Source organism: Spermophilus citellus (genome assembly GCF_964194105.1).
Source record: "Spermophilus citellus genome assembly, chromosome: 5".
Taxonomy (NCBI): domain Eukaryota; kingdom Metazoa; phylum Chordata; class Mammalia; order Rodentia; family Sciuridae; genus Spermophilus; species Spermophilus citellus.
The window spans coordinates 80,115,208-80,135,933 of record NC_138186.1 but is presented as its reverse complement, the minus strand read 5'-3'; the positions used below and the strand labels follow the sequence as shown (position 1 = coordinate 80,135,933).

General features: G+C 30.4%; 1 protein-coding gene across 1 annotated transcript in view; it reads right to left on the bottom strand.

Annotated features, from left to right (window-relative positions):
* The window catches only part of ADGRB3 (adhesion G protein-coupled receptor B3), a 696,487-nt gene that overhangs the window by 415,348 nt on the left and 260,413 nt on the right, over positions 1 to 20,726 (bottom strand). The window contains exons 4-6 of the mRNA XM_081296489.1: positions 13,390 to 13,500; positions 7,179 to 7,340; positions 859 to 1,023 (exon numbers count right to left, since the gene is read on the bottom strand). Coding sequence (XP_081152615.1) covers positions 859 to 1,023; positions 7,179 to 7,340; positions 13,390 to 13,500 — 438 coding nt within the window. The remainder of the gene's footprint in view (positions 1 to 858; positions 1,024 to 7,178; positions 7,341 to 13,389; positions 13,501 to 20,726) is intronic.

Genomic DNA, 20,726 nt, shown 5'->3' with positions numbered 1-20,726 from the left:
CCAAAGAGTTAATGAATGAATTTTTATAGTCATTTGTCATTCTTGATAGCTTTTGCCAAACATCATTCATATCTATCTTTTTCTGGGAGAATATGTCATTTTTGTGTATGCATTCCTCCCCGCCCCCAAATTGTGAGCCTCTTGAAGATAGAGATCAGTTCTATTCATTTTGGACATATTTATGTTTGAATGTGTGAATAATCTAAATAATAGTGTTATGAAAACTTCTCTGTGTCATAATTGGTGAAATTAATAAAGATAGAATAGATTTGAAACAGAAAATTTAACACAACATAAATATGTTCCAAGAACAGAATATACAGTCTTCCATAACCACATAAATATTATATATCATTTATGATTAATCATTTTATGCAGCCAGCAGTAGATCTGAAAAGTCCAACATCCTACCAAGTATCTGTCATTTTCACACACAGTCAGTGGCAATTCCCTTCCTTAATTGAATGAGCATGAAGGGATGACAGAGGGAGAACCACCACTAAATAAAATCTTTCTAGTTATCATATGAGAGTAACAATCAATTTCAAGATCTTAGGAATTCTTGAAATTTTCTTAGAAGGGGAAATCAATTGTAGATAAAACTCATTGGAAAACATTAATATACACATTTATAGAAATCCAATAAAGGTGAATCTTGATTCATACTCACTCAAGAAAATATATATTGTTATAAATGGTTGAGTATGGGAAGGTAACCAATTTGGGGCAAGAAACAATAACCAGGGAACACATTTTCCAATGTGACTAAAAGAGTTCTATTCTTTTATATCCTATGTACACTAGGAACTGTATATAAAGCATATAAATGCAAAGTTCACCAAATGCAAATATGCTCACCTGGACAGAGGGCGATATTACAAGGCTTATGATGTGTTTCTGGTCCTTCACAGGGCCTCCCTCCATACTGGGGAGGTGTGCATGATCTTGTTCTTGTTCTTTGGCCTCGACCACATGTAAATGAGCATAAACTCCATGGTGACCATTCCTCCCAAACTCCATGTACTGTAATAAAGCAAAGAAGCTTCAATAACCAGATGGTAAAGCCCAAGATTATTTTCTGTATAATTAAGAAAAAAAACTCATTGAATAAAGTATGAGGATACTTTTAAAATTTAGTTGCAATAGCAGTCTTATTTTCCATAAAATTGAAATTTTAATTTAAAATCCATTAAAATAACATTAAACTGTATGCGCTTCTTTCTACATTTGTAGTTATGGCTCATGTCAAAAAGCTTAAAAATTCCTTGTGCCTCTCTCCCTCTTCATAAAACACAAGTTATTTTTAAGTCAAAATAAGATTAACTAAGGTAGAATATAGAAAACTAAATTTCTAATAACAGAAATGAACCTCTGGAGTTAAATTTGCATTTAAATTACCAAGGACCAAACTAATTCTTCTAATACTTGTAATGTGTGAGAATTAAAAACTTTTATTGAATCAGAAAATGAAAACAATCTGAAAATTGATGGTATATATTTCAAAAGGTTTTAAATTTCATTTTAGAAAATCAATATATTTTATTAAAATTTTTTGGTTCAAAGTAACCACCTTTGCCTAAGAGGGTCATTTTAAACACTCGCATAAGATCCTCTTCTTTCCCCCATTTCAAAATGAGTGGTAAACATGAGGATCTCTTTCTAATGGCCATAAAAATCAGAAGACGCTCTTCTTTCTCTGACAGCTTGGGAGAACTGAAAGTACTCCTAATTTGTATAAATTTCATTAACAATCCAAGTTATATAACAAAGATTATGAAAACATAACTATGAATATACCAAGACTTCACATATTTCATTACAATGAGATTAAACTTGACCAGACATAACAACATGATCTTTGTTCCTTCATAATAACAATTCTAAATAAATACTGGTATCTTTTACAAAAGACTACCAGACTTCAAAATTTAGATCCCTTCTCTGAATGTTCAAATTACTGCTGTAATCCCAAACTTTATATTTGGGGTAGTAAGCCATAGCACCTTGTGGACAACACAAATAAAATGAAGTCAAGAAAACAAGTAGTCTTCTGTTGAGAAGCTCCTGTCTTGATGTGAGCTTCTGGCCTTAGAAGACTCTAAGTTCAAGGTTTCAGAAGAGTGAAATGCCACTCACTGGGAGGAGTGGAGAGGGTAAAATTTATAGTAGAAAATGACAAAAAAAATGCTCATTTTCTCTTCAGTATTGGCAGGGGTAAGCACAAATTCATATAAAGTGGCAGAGGAATTATATGAGCAAGTACAATATATTTAGAATTTTATTCATGTATATGCTGACCATAAAAACATTACCTTAAAAACATCAAAATATACTTAAATTTAGCTAACTGGAAAATGTACTACCACATAGGATTATTATTTTTGTGGTGAGACTACTTAACATCATATTAAGAATACAATATATTGTCATTGAGTACAGCTAGATTTAAAAATTCTACAATGTGCATATATGTCAAAGCATTAGGTAATACACAGGTATATACAATTTAAAACATAGATAAATAAATTTAAAAAGAAGCCCACAAATATAATACCTTAATAATGAGGTATACTATTCTTTTCTATTTATGTTATTGAGTTACCTCAACTGGTGGTGAAAATATGTTCAAATATAGGGAAAATTAGCCAAATTTGAGTAATATTCAAACTCTTAAAGATTCTATCCTACATGCTGGGAAAATATTTTAAAGTAGCATAGAAAAGAACAAGAAAGTGAAATAAATTAAGATTTTTTTTTCATTTTTCCCAAGAAAAGTTGGAAAAACCAAAGCCAATTTGTATCCATTAGTATTAGGATAGATAGTAAGATGATATTTAATTTTAAATATACACATATAGTTTTAAAATATGTGCATATTAATATATATGAGTGTATGTGTATATTTATATATAACAAATTATAAAATGATATTTAAAAGTAATTTACATGAATGTATTTTTAAGTTAAATTTATATTTTTATCAACTTTTGTACTTCTTTCCAATTACCAAGATTTCTCCATTTAAAAGCAACCTGTCTTCTCCTTTTTATATATAAAATGTTAACACTATCTGATTCATATTTCTGGTTCTCTTCATTTTCTATTCTATAAAATTATATTGCTTTAATATGCACTGCACAATCCCAGAAAAAATGCTGAATTGGCAAATTTTCTCCATGAATTTCAGAAAATACTGATTAATCTTGATGGGTTTACTTAAATCATGGAACAGGATTCATCAAAAATTAATGTTACTTAGTACTTTTTAACAGTCTTTATTGTTACATGGTGACATTTCATGACTTATTCACATCCTTTCATAAAAGCTTAAAATGTTTTTCATTTGACAAAGGTAGTAAATTATTAACAATTTGTTACTTTAAGTAGTATTGAATTAGTGGGAAATTATATCACATTCTTTATAATATTTAAAGACATTTCATAAGACATTTATTAAAAATTATGTTTTCATTTTAAAGGAGAGTTGTTACATAAATTTTTCTACTTTTTGGCAAATATGAAAATCTATAAATTATATAGTCAATTTGAAAAATAATCATAAAAAAACATTTAACTTCAATAGCTTCATCCATTTTATAGTTTTCTTCTTTATCTTTGGTACCAGCTATATTATCATATCTCTTCTTTGTGTTGACCAGAGATATAATTTAAAAAATATGAAACACACAAGATATATTATCACCAGATTTTAAATTATCTACAAAATTAAACAATAATAAATAATTAATAAAAATATCTATGATTTAGATTTTATTGTACATAAAGTAACTCCTTTCAGTGAAAAGTTTTTTCCTTAATAAATAAATGGATATGACAACTATGACATTTACAAAAATAAAATGCAAACTTATTTTTCAGCCTACATGGACATCTATTGAATTAGGATACATATGGCATAGATCAGTGATTCTCAACCAGAGGCAAATCTGCCCCCAGGAGACACTGGGTAATGTCTGGAAACATTTTGGCCATCAAAACTCAGAAAAAGATCAAGTGCTAGAGGTACCTAGTGAGAGGCCAGGGATGTTGCTAGACATTGAATTTGCAGAAGACAGGCCCCCCCTGCAACCAAGATTTACATCAGAATGCCAACAGCCAATTGGCAGAGGTTGAAAAACTACACTTTAGACCATAAATCTAATTGAATCAGGTTGGTAAATATAGAATTAAATGTAGGTCATTTTCTCAATTTGCTTTCTGTTTATTCCATATTTTCTACTCTAAATAATAAGAGCTGTTAAAGAGAACATAATGTCAAAGCAAAAATTTTACAAGAGGTCAGATATCTCAGATTCATATTAGAAATAACAGTTTTAATAATTAGTTTTTAAAAATACTTTGCAATTTTAATAGTTTGAGTAAAAGTTTATTTATAACACTAGTGATCCATCTTTTATAGTACAAATAAATATAATCCCTAATTCTATCATTCCATATGTTTTATGGAAAGTGACTTTAATATTCAATTTTCTGTTTCTTGTGTCATATTAATTAGTTAAATGATAATATATTTTGAGTTTCCACAGTATTTCAAGTTGGTTATTTGTTTCTGAACTAATTTTCTTGGGAATTTATTGTTTTAGAAAGATGTTTACATTGTTTAAAATACTGTTTAAATTTTAAACTATTTTAAAATTCACTGTTTTCAGCTTGGCAGACAATTAACCATAATAGTGAGCATAAAATATTTCAAAGCACATACAATAACCATGTAAAATAAATTGCAATTTCATAAACTAGAATACTGATCCTACATTTTTAAAATTAAGAAGTTGCTAAATTATTCTTTATATTTGGAAAATTAAATATAAATTAGCAAAGTTCATTATCTTTAATTAAACAAATTGAACTATAACAATGATTACAAGATAGACATTTCTTATCAGTATTATTCAACCAAATTTAGAAAGACAAACATCCCTCTTTATGGTAAAAAGGAATTTAGTAATTGCTTATATCTTTTTCTATAGATGTAAGGATAAAAGGCTAAGAAATCAAGAAAAACTTTGTAAGCAGAGAACACTGCTCAGTTTTCTGGTCATCAGACAGAGGGAGAGAGCTTGGCAGTTGCACGTGGAAGAAGTACTCTCCTCCTGCTACAGATGCTATTGGTGCCCAGTGGATGCTTAATCAGCAGCCTGTGGCAGAAGGATGGAGATTTCCAAATGTCAGCTTATGAATGTGCATAGCTGGTGAGTGGACATGTAGCTCTGCATGAAAATTCTTTGGGACCTAGTCAAATGCCCTTTGCCATTAGACTCTATCCTTATTATGTTGAAAGCCTCTTGACTATTAAATAGACACTGATGAGATAATTTATGCATCTAGCACAGCTTAAATCTCAAGGAACACTTCTGACATTAACAAAAAAAGAAAACTTGATCATGGGACCCATAGAGTGAATACTCTACGTAGGCACCAGGTTAAGTAAGTGTTCTTCCAGAGGGTCACTGTACTCATACTCAAATGAAGATCCACAAGCATTTACTCTTGTGGTCTAAAGATTTCACTTTTAGAATCCTCAGATCCCACTTCTCTGATTGTTTTCCTTCTCCTGACTTGTGTCTCTCTCTAGACTCTGCTCTGTGATCCCTATTTTCAAGCATCTTTTCTCATGGTCTTCTCCCTTCCATGACCTCCTTAAGCATTTATTTTTAACTGAATCTTTTTAGTTTTTACTTTATGTTCTTTCTCATCTAGTCTGTTTCCATTAGCCCTTGTTTATTGTTCTTGTTTTCAGAAGCAATTACTGTTTTTTGCATCCTTCTTTTTTTTTTTCATAGCCATCAATGTTTTGCCCTGTTTAACTTTAGTTCTTTCTTCATCTACTGCTTTCCTACCTTTCAGTTCTAAGATCTCCTACATCATTATCTCATTCATTCCTCCTACACCTTCTGCCCACCACTTTCTTTACCTGTATATCCCCCATGTTTTTCATTATTGTAATAAAAAACACATAACATAAAATTTACCACTGGAACAATTTTGAGTGCACAATTCAACAGTATTAGGTATATTCATATGGGTGTGAAACAGATCTTCAGAACTTTTTCATCTTACAAATAATGAAACTTTATTCCCATTAAACAACAACACCTTCAGACTGTCTTTTAATGGATCCCACTTGCCTATTCTGTTAGGAAATTGGGTTTATTCCCACCCTTTTTTTATGCTACCCACTCTCTACTCTTGTTTTAAGTAACTACAGAATCAGCTATTTCTGAAAATGGAATTCAACAGGAAACTTTTAAGCATTACTTAGCAGATGCAAAGCTACTACAGCACCAGTACATCTATATCCACTCCCTTTTGGAGGCCTCTGGAAAGACTGTGCAGTCGACAGGAATTTTGCTGTCACTTATCCACCAAAAGTTTAGAACAAAATATAAATATGTGGATTCCTAACATTCTGTGCTTTAGACTTTTTAAAAGAAAAGCCAGATTCCTATTAATACTTTTTTTTTACATTTATGTCAGTGGTTCAAGAGGGAAAAACATCTATTAAATGCATGTGTGCACAGATATAAGAACCAAACTTTGATACAACATAAAAAAATCTGATCCTTGGTGGGTATGCTATTATGCAGTGTTCCAGTAAACATTAAAGATCTCTCTCTTTTTCTTTAATAACTTAATTTTTTCAAAAGAGTAAATGATTCCTACAAGAGTAATTACTTCAGGGAATTTAATAAAATAAAATAACTGGTCTTTCATCAGGAACACTAATTTATCTTATAGGGTTCAATAAATGGTAGGAAAACGGCTGGCTATTTGGCCTGAAAGACTGTGTCAATCCCTGACTTAAACAATGTCTATCCTATTTCTAGCATGCTGTAAAATTATATTTTATTCAAGCATCCGATTGGGCATTTTTGACATATAAAATATAGGAAAGATATGTAAGCCTTATCCTACAAGAAGCAGATACAGAAATGTGAAGCTGGTATTTGCCACAGGAAGTCAGTCACTTATGTAGGTTCTTCACTGCTCTGAAATAATCACATAGATAGTAAAATATCACAGTTGAGTAAGAATTACACTTATCCACTCTAATTAAAATGTCTATACCCAGTTCAGATGAAAATAACAAATTGTTCCAAATGCGTAGCATGACATAATTCAATAACATCCACAGTTGTAGTTGCTGCTAACACTACCTGGACAGAGGGCAGTGTTATTGCAAACCCTTGATTCTCTTAATGGGCCGCTGCAGTGTGTCCCGTAAGGTGATACACAAGTTCTGGTTCGCACCTGCGACCCTTGACCACAAGTAACTGAGCATGTGCTCCACTGGGACCACTCTTCCACACCAGATTCACCTGCGTGCAAGACAATAAATAAACGTGAAATACTGTCTTGAATACTCACAAGCATTATACCAAACTGACATTATGACATGCATGAATAATTTCAAATGTAAAAATATGATAGTACATCAAAAGGTATAAGAAAACATTTCAGAGAAAAACAAATTTAAAGAGGGACAAATATAATGCTGATACAAAGACCAAACTGGTTCCAGTCTTGTTAGTAAAGCTACTCTTCACAAATTTCACTGTCCTATAGACAAGGAACAAGTCAGCATTTTTCAATAATAATTATAGTTGAAGCAATTCTCTTCAAGCCTTTGACGGGAAAGAAACTAAATGTATGTCAAAGCTCACTATGTGGTTTTGGTGAACAGGAATATATGGGTGTGTTCCTAGTCCTTTATTGATAACACTCTTTCTAATGCAAGATAAATGGAGCCCTGAGAATTTGAATCAATTTAACTGTGTTGAACACCAACAACTTTTTTTGTAAGTTACTCCATGTGAAACTTTTATTTTTCCATCCTATGATAGCTATTTGTTCTGTGGTATTAAAAACCTTTTGCTCACAATTTCACCTATAATCTAGAGAAGTGATATTTACTCAAATTGAAAGAGAATTTCTCTATAATTTCTATTACTTTAGTATGGGCCTAAAATTTATTCCAGAATAGGGCTCCAAGATGTTAAATAATGTCTGAATTCATTAACTTTCTTGGAGTTGGCTTCATCCTGAAATTATGTCTAATTTCTATTATTGTCTCAATTCATGTCCCAAGGAGATGCAGCGTTGAGCATTTTAAAGACCGCAGTGGGCTTCTAATTCTATTCTGGCATCACCTCCAGGATGAATTTTAAAACTGGTTTGAAAGTTGCCATTGCTTTTCTTCAAATTCAAATTGCATCCTATACCTGCTAGCAGTAACTAAGTTAACCATTTGTTTAGCTGTTGAAAACTTTTATAGATGAGGTGTTGTTTGTGAAAACTTTTCATCATTGATTAAATAGATCAAGGGGCATTCTAACTCTATTTTATAGATTCTGTCTGGAATTTGCCTTTGGAATAGAATTAAAAGGATAGTAATGGTAATTCATTTGTTGTTCTTTTTTCTTTGAAGAGTAAACAAATGATTTAGATATTATTTTCAATGCTATTCAAGGCAGCTGGTTCATAAATTGGTGCCCAGGGAAAAGAGAAGTTTGGATCAGAACACAATTTGACACACTGATTTCTTATTTGAGAAATCTGTTGAATGGGAGGGAGGGAGAGAGGGAGAGGGAGAGGGAGAGGGAGAGGGAGTGGGAGAGGGAGAGGGAGAGGGAGAGGGAGAGGGAGAGGGAGAGGGAGAGGGAGAGAGAGAGAAATAAAGATTCAGCTGAAATAAAACATGTGCTTGTTGAAGTAGCCAATTTTATACTCTGGTGTAATCTGCATATTCCTTGAGGGCTCAATTGAACAACATGCTTGCATATAAGCACTGGTCCATATACCACACTTTGAATAGCATGGTAATGAAGTATTTGCTCTTATATTTGTTTGCATTGTGCACTCAAAGGCAGAAATAATGATGCACTGATAACAAGTCATATACCACAAGGGCACAGATAATGGTAACTGGGCTCCTTTTTGATATTGCAATTGGTTATTCTGTAAGTAGTAAAGATCATTTTTGATCACATTAGTATTTTTACCTTCATGAATTTGTATACACTAATTTCTTAAAAGTGTCCTTGGATTATTATTTCAAATGTATTTAAAGACATGTCTCCTAGTTTGTTCTTTTACATTAAAGAATATTCTAGCAAAATTGAAAGTCATCATTTTAAAATCCCGATAATATGACAATGGTTAAAAATATCCACACCTGTATCTATGTATACACACATGTATATTTCACAATGAAAAATGTAAGCTTAAAGTTAGGGAAAATATAATGAATTTTTAAAATGATCTCCCAACCTATTTGTAATGAGATTAAAGATGTATAAATATTATGGCTACATATTATTTTAAGCAAGAAATTATGAATGTGAATTCTATAATAAGTGAAATGATAAAGGATATGGATAAAATTAGTTCTATTTTGCCATAAAGCAGTCCTCTTCCCTGGCTTTGTCTAATGACAGAAAAAAAATATACTTTAATTAATTAAACAGAGCAATGAATTAAGATCAGGGTCTACTTTTTGTTCAAATATTTAAAAACTTGGATATTTTAAATATTTAATGCTACAATGATGCTCAATAAGCTAAGCAGTCGTTCCTACATCATGAAAGGTTGATAATAAATGCTGAGAACTGGCCTTCTTCACTCTCCCTCAAACTGATGGTTCATTTTGTTGATAAAAAATCAAATTAATTAATTAATTAATTAATTAATCAATAAAATGCATACTAGTTTTCAAGTTTTGGATCAAAATTTGTCATTGTAACAGTGACCTATGTGCCAAAACAATCTTGTTATAACTCAAATGTTATCTTTCAAATGACATTTTCACTGAATAATTATTTATATGTTGCCACTTCCATCTTCATGAAGGTGTGAATACTATTCTAGTTGATTGGGTCATTGTAAGAAATGATTAATATACATAAGAAAGATATTTTTTAAATACTGACATTAGTAAAGTATAAGACAAAGTCTATTATTTTCAACATGTATGTCTTTCGACATAACACAAACTGATCTGGTGTCCTAACTTGTAACTGAGATGAGATCCAGTAGATGGCTTCAGTATCTAAGGCTCTATTAAGGCTCTTTATCTTGGAACAAAACACAAAAGAAAACTGGAAAAGTCTTGCAATTAAAGTAAAATGACCTACGTTTGATGGTTTGATGAAAAGCTATTGGACTCTGTGACTTTGAGAAAGTAAATTTATTTCTTTGAATCTCTTCAATAAAAAGAGTAATACATCTACCTTACAACTTTTTTCTGTGGATTGGGTGAGATGTGTAAGAATACATTTTAAATTATGAACAAAATATTAATATAAAATTTTGCTAGTATGTTAAGATCATGAAATTAAAAACACAATTTTAATTTTATTTTTTTTTATTTTAGATAACATGTACATATTCCTAAAATGTATGTATTCCCCAAATGGGCTGTTCTTCCTGTTGTAATAAAAAACTATCTTTCTATACATGTTTATAAATTCATTTGATGACTGATGCTAAAAGCATCATAAGTGTAATTAAGATGACATAGGCCATTTTGTTGGCATTTAATTCAGATGTCTATTTTACATATCAATATCTATATTTTATCATTTAATTTCTCTTAACCAGATAGTGTCTTAGGCTATCAGACCATCATCATTTATTTTCTAGTTAACCTACATTAATTATCTGACAAAAAGTTATATGATATAGTTATGATACTTCATGAAAGTATTACTTTATAAAAAATGTCACTCTTACTCTACAAATTTTTTTTTTTTTTTATTACAGCACTTACTAATCACATTAATACAGGAGAGAGTAGGTTACTCATTCTGGGAACTAATTTTTAAATTATAAACTATGATGGCTTTTGCTTTCATTTTGCCATGATTAATATAAAATATTATGTTGTCTTTTATGATTATTTACCTCTAGTGCATTATTCCTTGTTATCGAATTAGTTAGTAAATTTTTATAATTATCATATGTAATGGGAATATTTTGAGAGACAAATAGAGAAAATTTATAAATCAATCTTAATTTATAAAATTTCATAGTGTGACACCTGTTTTTATTTAGACTACCTTAATATCTAAAGAAATTATTCAGGAACTATTTAAAAAATATCTTCTCATTTTAGCTTTATAATTGCTTATGATAAATTTATGAATTTTATACATTATTAAAATAACACACTTTCTAGTTTTATCCCATTATTGTAGCTACTTAATTTTAAAATAGGTATTATACGTGTATTTATATTTGCTTACACTATCTGAATTAAAACGGAATAATAAATATAAATTATTTATGAATTCAAGTCCCTGATCAACATTTTCAGAACCTTTATTCTGAAGTTGACTGCCTTTTCTAAGTTATTTTTAACAACATGGGGAAATGATTTTAAAGCTCCTCATGGGTTCATTTAATAAGTGACTTATCTATTTACTAATTCATGTGTCACTACAAATGTATATTAGCTATAAAACAAGGATTAGAAAAGAATGAGTAAATGCAAAACTTAAAATTAGTAATTCCTGTTTAACAAAATCAGTATTTCTTGAGGTGTGAATCTGCCAAAGGGTTTTGGCTGCAAATTGTGAATTTTCTTGGTATATTTAGTAGGCCCATCCAAAAACTGAATTTGAACAATGACTCCTGGCCAAATTGCAAAATATTTAATGCAGAAACTTATTTTACTGTACTATTGAACATTTAAACCTATTTTTCTTTATTTTATTCTCCCAGTGACCCACTTTTCAGGAACTTCAGTAAGCTAATATTTGTCACCTCTTTTGCACAAAGGACACTCTAATCTTGCAGAAATGCCTCATGAGATGCTGCCTATGAAGCTGATAGTCAGCTCATTTTCTATCCTTGATTTAAACACTCCTGATCTCTGTTCAAGTTTGAGATTTTTGCTCCTTGTTAAGGACAAAAATACATGTAACATTCTGGAAATTTGCCTGAATTTGGTATCATTGTTGAACTTGATCAAGTAAATAGAAAAAATTTTAATCACCCTCACTTAAATAAGAAGGTGTACTAGAAGCTATCCAGATAAGCAAGTTTTTTACATTTTTGGATTGGCTGTAACATATATTTCTAAACAACTAAAAATACATTCCTTATAGAATTTATTCTAAATATCCTGTTCTGATAACTTGACCTACTTGCAATGGATGTCTTAAAATGTACCACTCACCTATTACCAAGAACACAATTCATAAACAGCATTTGCATTTTAAGTTGTAGATTGGGGGCTACTGTTCTGGATAGATATTACAAGAAAATGTGAACTGAAGTAAATATGCATTTTGGGGAGGAATGTCATCAAAATCAGTCTGACCATCATGTCTGAGAATTGGTCATGTACTTGATACCTTTCTAATGTTAAAACAGTCAACATTGAATGTATAAAATTTTGTAATGTATAACAAAACTCTTAAATTTCAATATCCTAAAATAAAGGCAACAGCTAAAAATGTTCATAGAACAATTTAAAACACTTTTTCATCCAAGGAGATGCCACATGCAATGTATCAGATGGAATTATAGCCCACTTATTATGAGTCAAATTATGAATTCATCTGTTTGATCAAACTCTATAGCCTAATGTATGATATTCAGAATATTAATATTTATGCATTTTTGAAATTATTTAAAAGAATGCAGTTTTCAGTCTTTTGGTGTATGTATGTGTGTGTGTGTATATATATATATATATATATATATATATATTTATACATACTTGAGAGAGTTTTAAAAATAATCTAGTCAATTTATAAATACAAATTTATAAATCATAAATTAATTTTTGTTGATATTTAATTATCTAGAGTTGTATTATAATTAATAATAGACTGTTAGTTATTTGCTATTTAGCTTATGTAACACAATTCTTTTTAAAATGATTTTTAAATGATATATTAAATTGTTAAAAAATTTTTAATTTCTATGCATATTCTCCATTGGCTAATATTTATAGATAGTACAACACTTGAAAAAATATTCAACATGTTGAATTTTGTTAAATTTCATCATATAAAGTCCTATTTAAATTCCAAATTCTCAATTAATTATTGAAGAAATAACTGCTGTCTTCTTTTAAAAGTTTAATGGTACATTTTCAGTGATTAATTAACATGAAGAAATAATAATATGTAAATCTTAAATGTCCCATACTCAAAACAAAATAATTCTTACACATTTCTTGTGCACTTTTCAATTCACAGCTACTTTATTTATGGACTTTAACTGGTGACAAAAAATAAATGGCTCAAAAAAAAAAATCAGCTCCAAAAACTGACAAATGTTTAGCAAAAGATTATGAAAACATGCAGTGGTTTCATTAAATTAACAACAATAAATAGAAAAATGTAACTAACGTATTACCAGTTTGTGCCATAAATTTAGCAGCATCAGCTTGTTCCTGAGGGACCCTTTTTTCATGAACAGATCGAGGTCGCTGACTTTTAATTGTATGATCTCCCATCATTCCAAATTCTAAAGACAGAATAAAGGTATATGAAAGCTTGTGTGTAGACATTTCTCACAAATTACATTACTGTCTCATGCAATATGTTCCTACACATACCTAGAAGTTACTGATTAAATTCACAGTTCTAAATGCTCTAGGCTGATCTGCTTGGAATATCTCTAAACTCAAGTCAGAAAACCTAAAAACATGAACAAGGTTTCAAGAAACAATAACAACAGTCAATGAAATGACACATCAGGTTTTAAGTTAACGTAATTAACAGAAATACTGTACTCATTTCTGATAATATTCTGAATCAATACATCAGAAAAAATACAACCACAGTGTTAACTGTTGTTTTTCAGAAAGAGCATCCAAACTGGGTAGCAGCTGCCTCCTTACTGACTAGAAATCACCCCATGTTTTCAGCACTTTTTCTAAAGGAATGAATCATTTTGTAACCTAACTTTCCTATTCTTGATCTGAGTCAAAAGGCTGAGAAGTGCTATGTAACCTAACTTCTCTGTTATTCATTTGATGGACTTTATTTTTATTCAAAGATAAGGTTATCCTTGGTGTCTTAAAAAGCTCAGAGAAAATGGTGGCCCTGGTAATTCTTTCCTGCCCTAACCCAAAAATAATCCCTTACCTTTCTCCTAATCTCATGTATAACAATGTTTTCTCTTTATTCAGAAAAAGAGAAGGATTCTAGGTTTCTGTTGCTTAAACTTTTTATAGTAAAACTTTTAATAAAGCACCCAAGCTCTGTAACCATCTCAGAGGCAAATGAGGGAGAGAAAAAGATAAATTGAAAAAATAATAGTTTCTATGTAATTTTAAAAATTCATATGCTTGAAATTCTGAGAGTTTTGTGCTTATTGAACTGTTACTGTAAAGTAATTTTAATAAAAACCAAAACCTAATGCATATGATATTTGTTGGTTTTGGCTCATGAGAGTATAAGAAGGAGAAGGAAATTCCTAAAGGGAAAGATACTGTGGCACATTCTCTTCCACTGAGAAAATTTTTGAGCTCTTAAAAGTAGGTCTTTAATACATGGGAAATATGATTAATGAGGATATGTTACCAAATCTAATAGTGTCAAATTCAGGGAATAAAAAATGTCACCAACTTCTTGTTTATCTTTTTTCTCACCAATTTTAAACACTTTTCTGCTAAACTATTACAACTTACTTTGCAATGTATTTTGTAGGCAGTAATTCTATCAACTCTTGTCTTTATGTAAGGAAAAAAAGATGAGTACCCTTGTTTGTCTGTTCTGGCAAATTCCAACATAATCTATGACACCCAATAGCATGACCTGTCAGAAACTCTTTCTAGATATTCTACTTGAGGGCATGTCCCCTGAGAAATCTAAATGCATGTTCGTTTTTGTCAGTTTAGATAATATCCAAAGTAGAAAATGGAATCCAAAGTAGAAAATGGAAATTCTCATAAAATGTCAGTTGGTTTGATCTTATAAAATCCATCACAATTTTCCATTACTGCCAACATCCTTTCATTCCATTGATATATTGGTATGGTATGTGCTACCTAAGCCAGCTTTCATCAGGCTCATACAAACTACCTAATTACATATATCAGTTAATGATTTTTGAAATTAGCTATTTAGAAAGTTATATATAGATTCTTATTCACTATTCAATATTTAAAGTTATTATATGCAATTGAAATGTTTCTGGATCTAAAATAGCAAAATAAGTTAGTAGTAATTTTTATTAACATTATAGTTCACCTTCTTTCACCTTCAATTTACAATTTTTGTATTATGTGTATATGTTTATTATTTTCAGCATTTTAGAGTAGATGTTTAGGGTCTAGTACTCACACTAAGAAAGCTTTGGCACTGAGAAAGGAAATGAGGCCCCCCAAATTATTCTATGTCTATAACTTCTGAACTACACAGTAATTATATAATTTGTTCTAGTAGAAGACAATTCTCGAATTCAGTGGCAGCATGTAAATAACCTGCAATCTCTCTTCTAAGAAAAAATGGTTCATTTGCACAGGGAGTGTGAGTCTGAAATTTAGGGATTTGAGTAATATAGATGAATCTTGCTGGGATAATTTTAAGAGTGTCATGTTAAATTGTTAATGATTTCTGAAATATAAACAGAAAATTAAATATTTATTTCTCAAGATAGAATTGAAGTAACTTACTTCATATTATTAGCTGGAATGTGATTTCCAGACCTCAAAAATATTTACAATACAAACTAAATTCAATATTTTCTAATGTAGTAACTACTTATCATCAATAATATTCTACGAGCATTGGTGATGATACCTTATTATAGGTTACAGTATTTAAGATAACAAATTCTCAAATAATTTATGGACTTGATTACATAATTCATATACAACCAAAAGTTTAAAATTGAATACTTAATTATTATTGTCAATACGATTTATCTGAAAAAATAATGTTTTTAAAATGTAGATTGATATGAGGTCCTGTATAACTAAATTCTCTGTAAGATATAAGATACACTAGTAACTTTTATGCTACTAACTTAATAACTTTTTCTTCAGTGGATAAAACAACACTATGGTGGTATTTTTTTTAATATTCCAAGTCTATTATTCCATAGCTAAGCGAATTCAAATTTGTAATTAAATATGCAAACTATTAACCAGCCAAGTGAGTTTCTTTTGCCAATGTTCATATTCCAAGTGTTTGAAAACGAGAAATCTTCCTGTTCTTAAGGTTGTTATCAATTTAACAATAAACATTATGTTTCCATCCATATCTCACAATAGGTTATTTTCAAAACATTTATGTTTTCTTCCATGATGACATTATTGCTCTCACTTCTGATGAAAATAAAGGTCAATTGAACCATTCAAACTTAGGGGGGAAAAAAAAAAAACTATTGCTTCTGCTATTGTTCTCTCATGTGGTAAATGTGGGTGTGGTAAACCTTTAGTGTTGGATGCTTTCTGAATAAGTTCTTTATGAATGGTTGTTTCATATTCGAACGATTCTGCATCGGCAAATATAATATACTACATTAGTTACACGAGAAAAGTAGCATAAACAAATAAAAAGATGACCTGCTTTGGTGAAAACAATGAAAAGCAAGTTATGAAATCAAATGAAATAAGGTATAGCATAATATTGTGTATGTGCACATACATAGTCATGGCTTATGATAATACAGTTATTTCCTATATCTTTATGGTGATGGTACAAATGAAGTAGTAAGTAAATAACAATTCATATATGAAGTCCAAATGACTTGATGATGACTTCCATGCTTTGGAATATCTTCTCAGATAACCTTTCACTGTGCTTCTTGCTAAAAAGCAGTAGTCTTTCAGGGCATGGTGGTATATGCCTTTAATCCCAGCTACTTAGGAGGCTAAGGCAGGAGCATCCCAAGTTTGAGTCCAGACTTCACAATGCACCAAGACACTGCCTCAAAAAATAAAAAGTGCTGGGAATGTAATGTAGTTCAATGGTAGAGTATCCCTGAATCAATCCTTAGTACTGGGAGGAAAAATTTAAAAAATAGAAAAATAAAAAGCAGTAGTATCTAAAAGACACAATAAAAATTACATCAAAAAAAGGCTTTGAAAGTCATTTGTCTTAAGTCTAGTTTTATGTCTTCTCTTTCCTCATCCAGGATTTATAAAGTATGAGATGATTAAGAAACAAATAGACTTTAATCTTGACTCTTGATAATAAATTGTCAGTTTTGAAGTTTTTGTCTGGAAATAAAGGGTTATAATACTGTGTGATTGAATTCTTCAAAAAGTTTCTTTAAAAAAAACCCACATCCATTGGTTATCTTACCACATGTTCATTTTTAAAAATATGGACAAGCAAATCATCAGTTAGTAGATAATACTAGTCATTATAATCCGTTTTATAGTGTATATATACTAGCTCAACATTTTTAGCTAACTTTTCTTTGCATATCCATAGAAACCATCCAGACCCAGGGTATTCTTGCTTCTCAACAAACTCTTAGTGTTTGCTTACACCCTAAAACCAAGCTGCACTACCTTTCATCATGGAAATAGTCAAGCTACTAATTTCCTCACCTTTGTTTCCTTCCACAAGAAAGACCTGCTCTTTATCCATGCCTCTAAGAGAACCTCTGCAAGTCCAAAGACACCACTCCCATGAATTGTGTCCTAATCAAACAAGAGCCTTTGCCTTCTGTAAATTGTGTTTTGCACTGAATCAATAATGGACTTTCATTTTAACTATTAAATTAAGAGTCTTATTTCTTCCATTAGATGACCAATTTCTAAGGGAAATAAAGTAGGGATTTTTTTTTAAATCACCTTTGCTTTATGTATAAGTGGGGTTCTATATTTTTTATTAAAGAAATAAATTCTGTGTTAAATATTTGCCTGTTCCAAAATGCACATTTCTATGTGTCTAAAATGATTCCTTTAACTTGCTTGATGAACAGTTCAGTAAGTAACATTAAAATTCTGAGTTAAGTACTTGAAAATTAGTTATGAATGATTATGATGGTCAACAATTTCTGCTGTCGAGTTTGTTATTCATAAACAAATTCATGTTGTTATTAAAATATGACCATATTTAGAAATTAAATCATGCTGCTCTAAAACAAAACTGTATTCTTAAAAAGCATTTATTACTTCCTATGTGTTAGGTAGTAAAGTTTCAAAGATAAATAAGTGTTTTCTGATATTATAAACCTTACAGCCCAAGCAAATCCACTAAGCATAGCCAAATCTTTTGAAATATGTATTTATTTCTTTTAATTAAAATGGTAAGCAACATTTGAAACTCTGTATATCAATTTCTTGAAATTCTTGAATACCCTTATCTAGTATGACTTGCTAATATGTTTCCAAAGAGAAAACATAACTTTTAAGTCATGCAACTGGACAACTGAAATGAGATCTTGTTTGTTAAAATCTCACAGGAGAAAATAGTAAACACGTGACTTATTAGAAGAAGAAAAATTCCATCATCTGGTTGGTTTAAGGTGATGTAGACAAATAAATTTCGTTAGGAAGCCAGATATTCTCTAAAATATGATGATTAGATTTCATATATTTTAGACTCACATTTAGGCAGGCATAGAAGTTATTGAATGTGTTTGATTATTTTTACTTTTCTTGGAAACAACTGGCACATGATTTTGCATGCAAACTTTCTTTCTGCACAATGTAGTTCGGAGATACATAGTGAAGAACAACTCTGATCATAGGCATTTTGATATCTTCTGATGGATTTTTGAGAGTTTATTTTGATTTTTATATCTCTTTGAAATGTGAAAAGACATGAAAATTGCATTTTCTCACTCAGTAAATCAAATGTTTTATGAAAAGACAGGTTAGAGGGGTAAGGATTGGACTCTTCACAATCAATAATGTTTCTAGAACTAGAATGAATTATTAGAAATTGGAATTTTAGAATTATAACTAGTTGGTTGAAATTATGAAGAATATTTAAAAAAATACTTTTAGCAGTGATTTTAAAAACATCATTTGATTTTCCCAAAGAACCAAAAGTAAAAGAATGAATGGACAGACAACAACTTCCAAAGAACTCAAGAATGAAATTTGTGTAATAAATTAACAAATATTAGACAACATTTAAATTAAAAAGTAAAAACTCTAAAGAAATAGTATGAATCTAAGAAATTCATCATTAAAATTTACGAGATTAGTTAATATTGTTTTCCTACAAATTATTTCTAAGACCCATTGCCAAAGTTGGAGATCTGACTAGAAGGATCAAGATGCTATTTGTTACAATAACAAACAGTCTTTCTTTTCAAAATATTCCTATAGAAATTATTTTATTAGGTATCTGGCTATGACTGTTAAGTAGATGGGTAATTTTATGGCACTTCTAAATATGGATAATGCATGAAATACTCAAAGGACACACTATTTAACAAACATCTTTATAGAAAAGTTGAGAATGTCCTGGAATTTCAGTGAAGAAGTTGTTAAATATGAAACTTATAAAATATATTATAGAAGTGTTCAACAAATATATTAGTGTATATATATTTTATATCATGATTTTTCATTCCAGGTAGGAACATTGAAATAATTGTATATAACGGTAGAATATTTTTAAGAATTCCTTGAACATGTATTTGAAAATTACATCATAAAGCATCTCTAGTGATTCCAGGAAATCTGGGGTGTAAACCCTTGCATCATCACTTTTTGTTTATTCCTTTTGCCTTCTTGGAAATGTTAAAAAGTTGGATATACTCTTCTATGTAAAAAATAATATATGTGTGTAATCATGTAGGAATTATTTGTAAATATGTCATTTATTATCAAATTGCATTTTATGATATTATCTCTTTTTTTGAGATAACTATTGAATTCTTATAATTCAGTAGTAATGGTTTGCTTGAAATATAATTTTCTTTATTGGTGAGGAAGAAAATAAATATAGAAACACATAAATGATAAATATAATTCCATTTCCAATAGTAAACTTCAGGTTGAATATCTTCCCTTGCCGATTTGCATTAGCATACCAGGGGTAATACATTGCTTTCCTGAAGTTCTAGTATCTTTTGCAGGTCTCCTAAGATTTTAATAACCTTACTGGGAAAGTGGCCTAACAAGATGTCAGAGAATCTGATATATAAGAAAGCAAATTGACTTGTTCCTGGATAAAATCATTTCCATATATTCAAAACTAGAACCTGGTTTGCTTTCTTTCCTGCCAAGGTTTGTGATCCACATAGGAATCATCCTTCTGCCAAGGAACTTTTACAGGGGCTTCCAAAGAAAGGGGATGCTGCAGTAGGAGGGATAGAGACATGTCTTTCAGGTTTCTTCAGAAGCAAACAACAAAAAATAATGGTATTGTTGTTTCGTTTTGTCTTTGAATGGAACACGATGGGCCTCAATAGTGATTGAGCAACTTGGGAAATGTGTGGTTGGAAGAAGTTGAGATTTGAAGCAGGATGAGGTTGAGGACTAGGTGAACACAAAGTGGGGGTGATAATGGTGTTGATGATGATGATGATGATTTGTGGTAGTAGGATTGAATCCAAGGCCACATGCTTGCTAGGCAAGTACTCTACTATGGTACATTATCCTTAGCCCTTTTTAAAAATTTTTATTTTTAATTTTTATTTTGAGATAGAGTATCAATAAATTGCCAAACTTGCCTTAAACTTACAGTCCTCCTGACTGCCAAGTACCCGGGGTCACAGGCATATGCCATTGCACCCAGCACAAATTGATAATAATTATTTGAATATAAAGT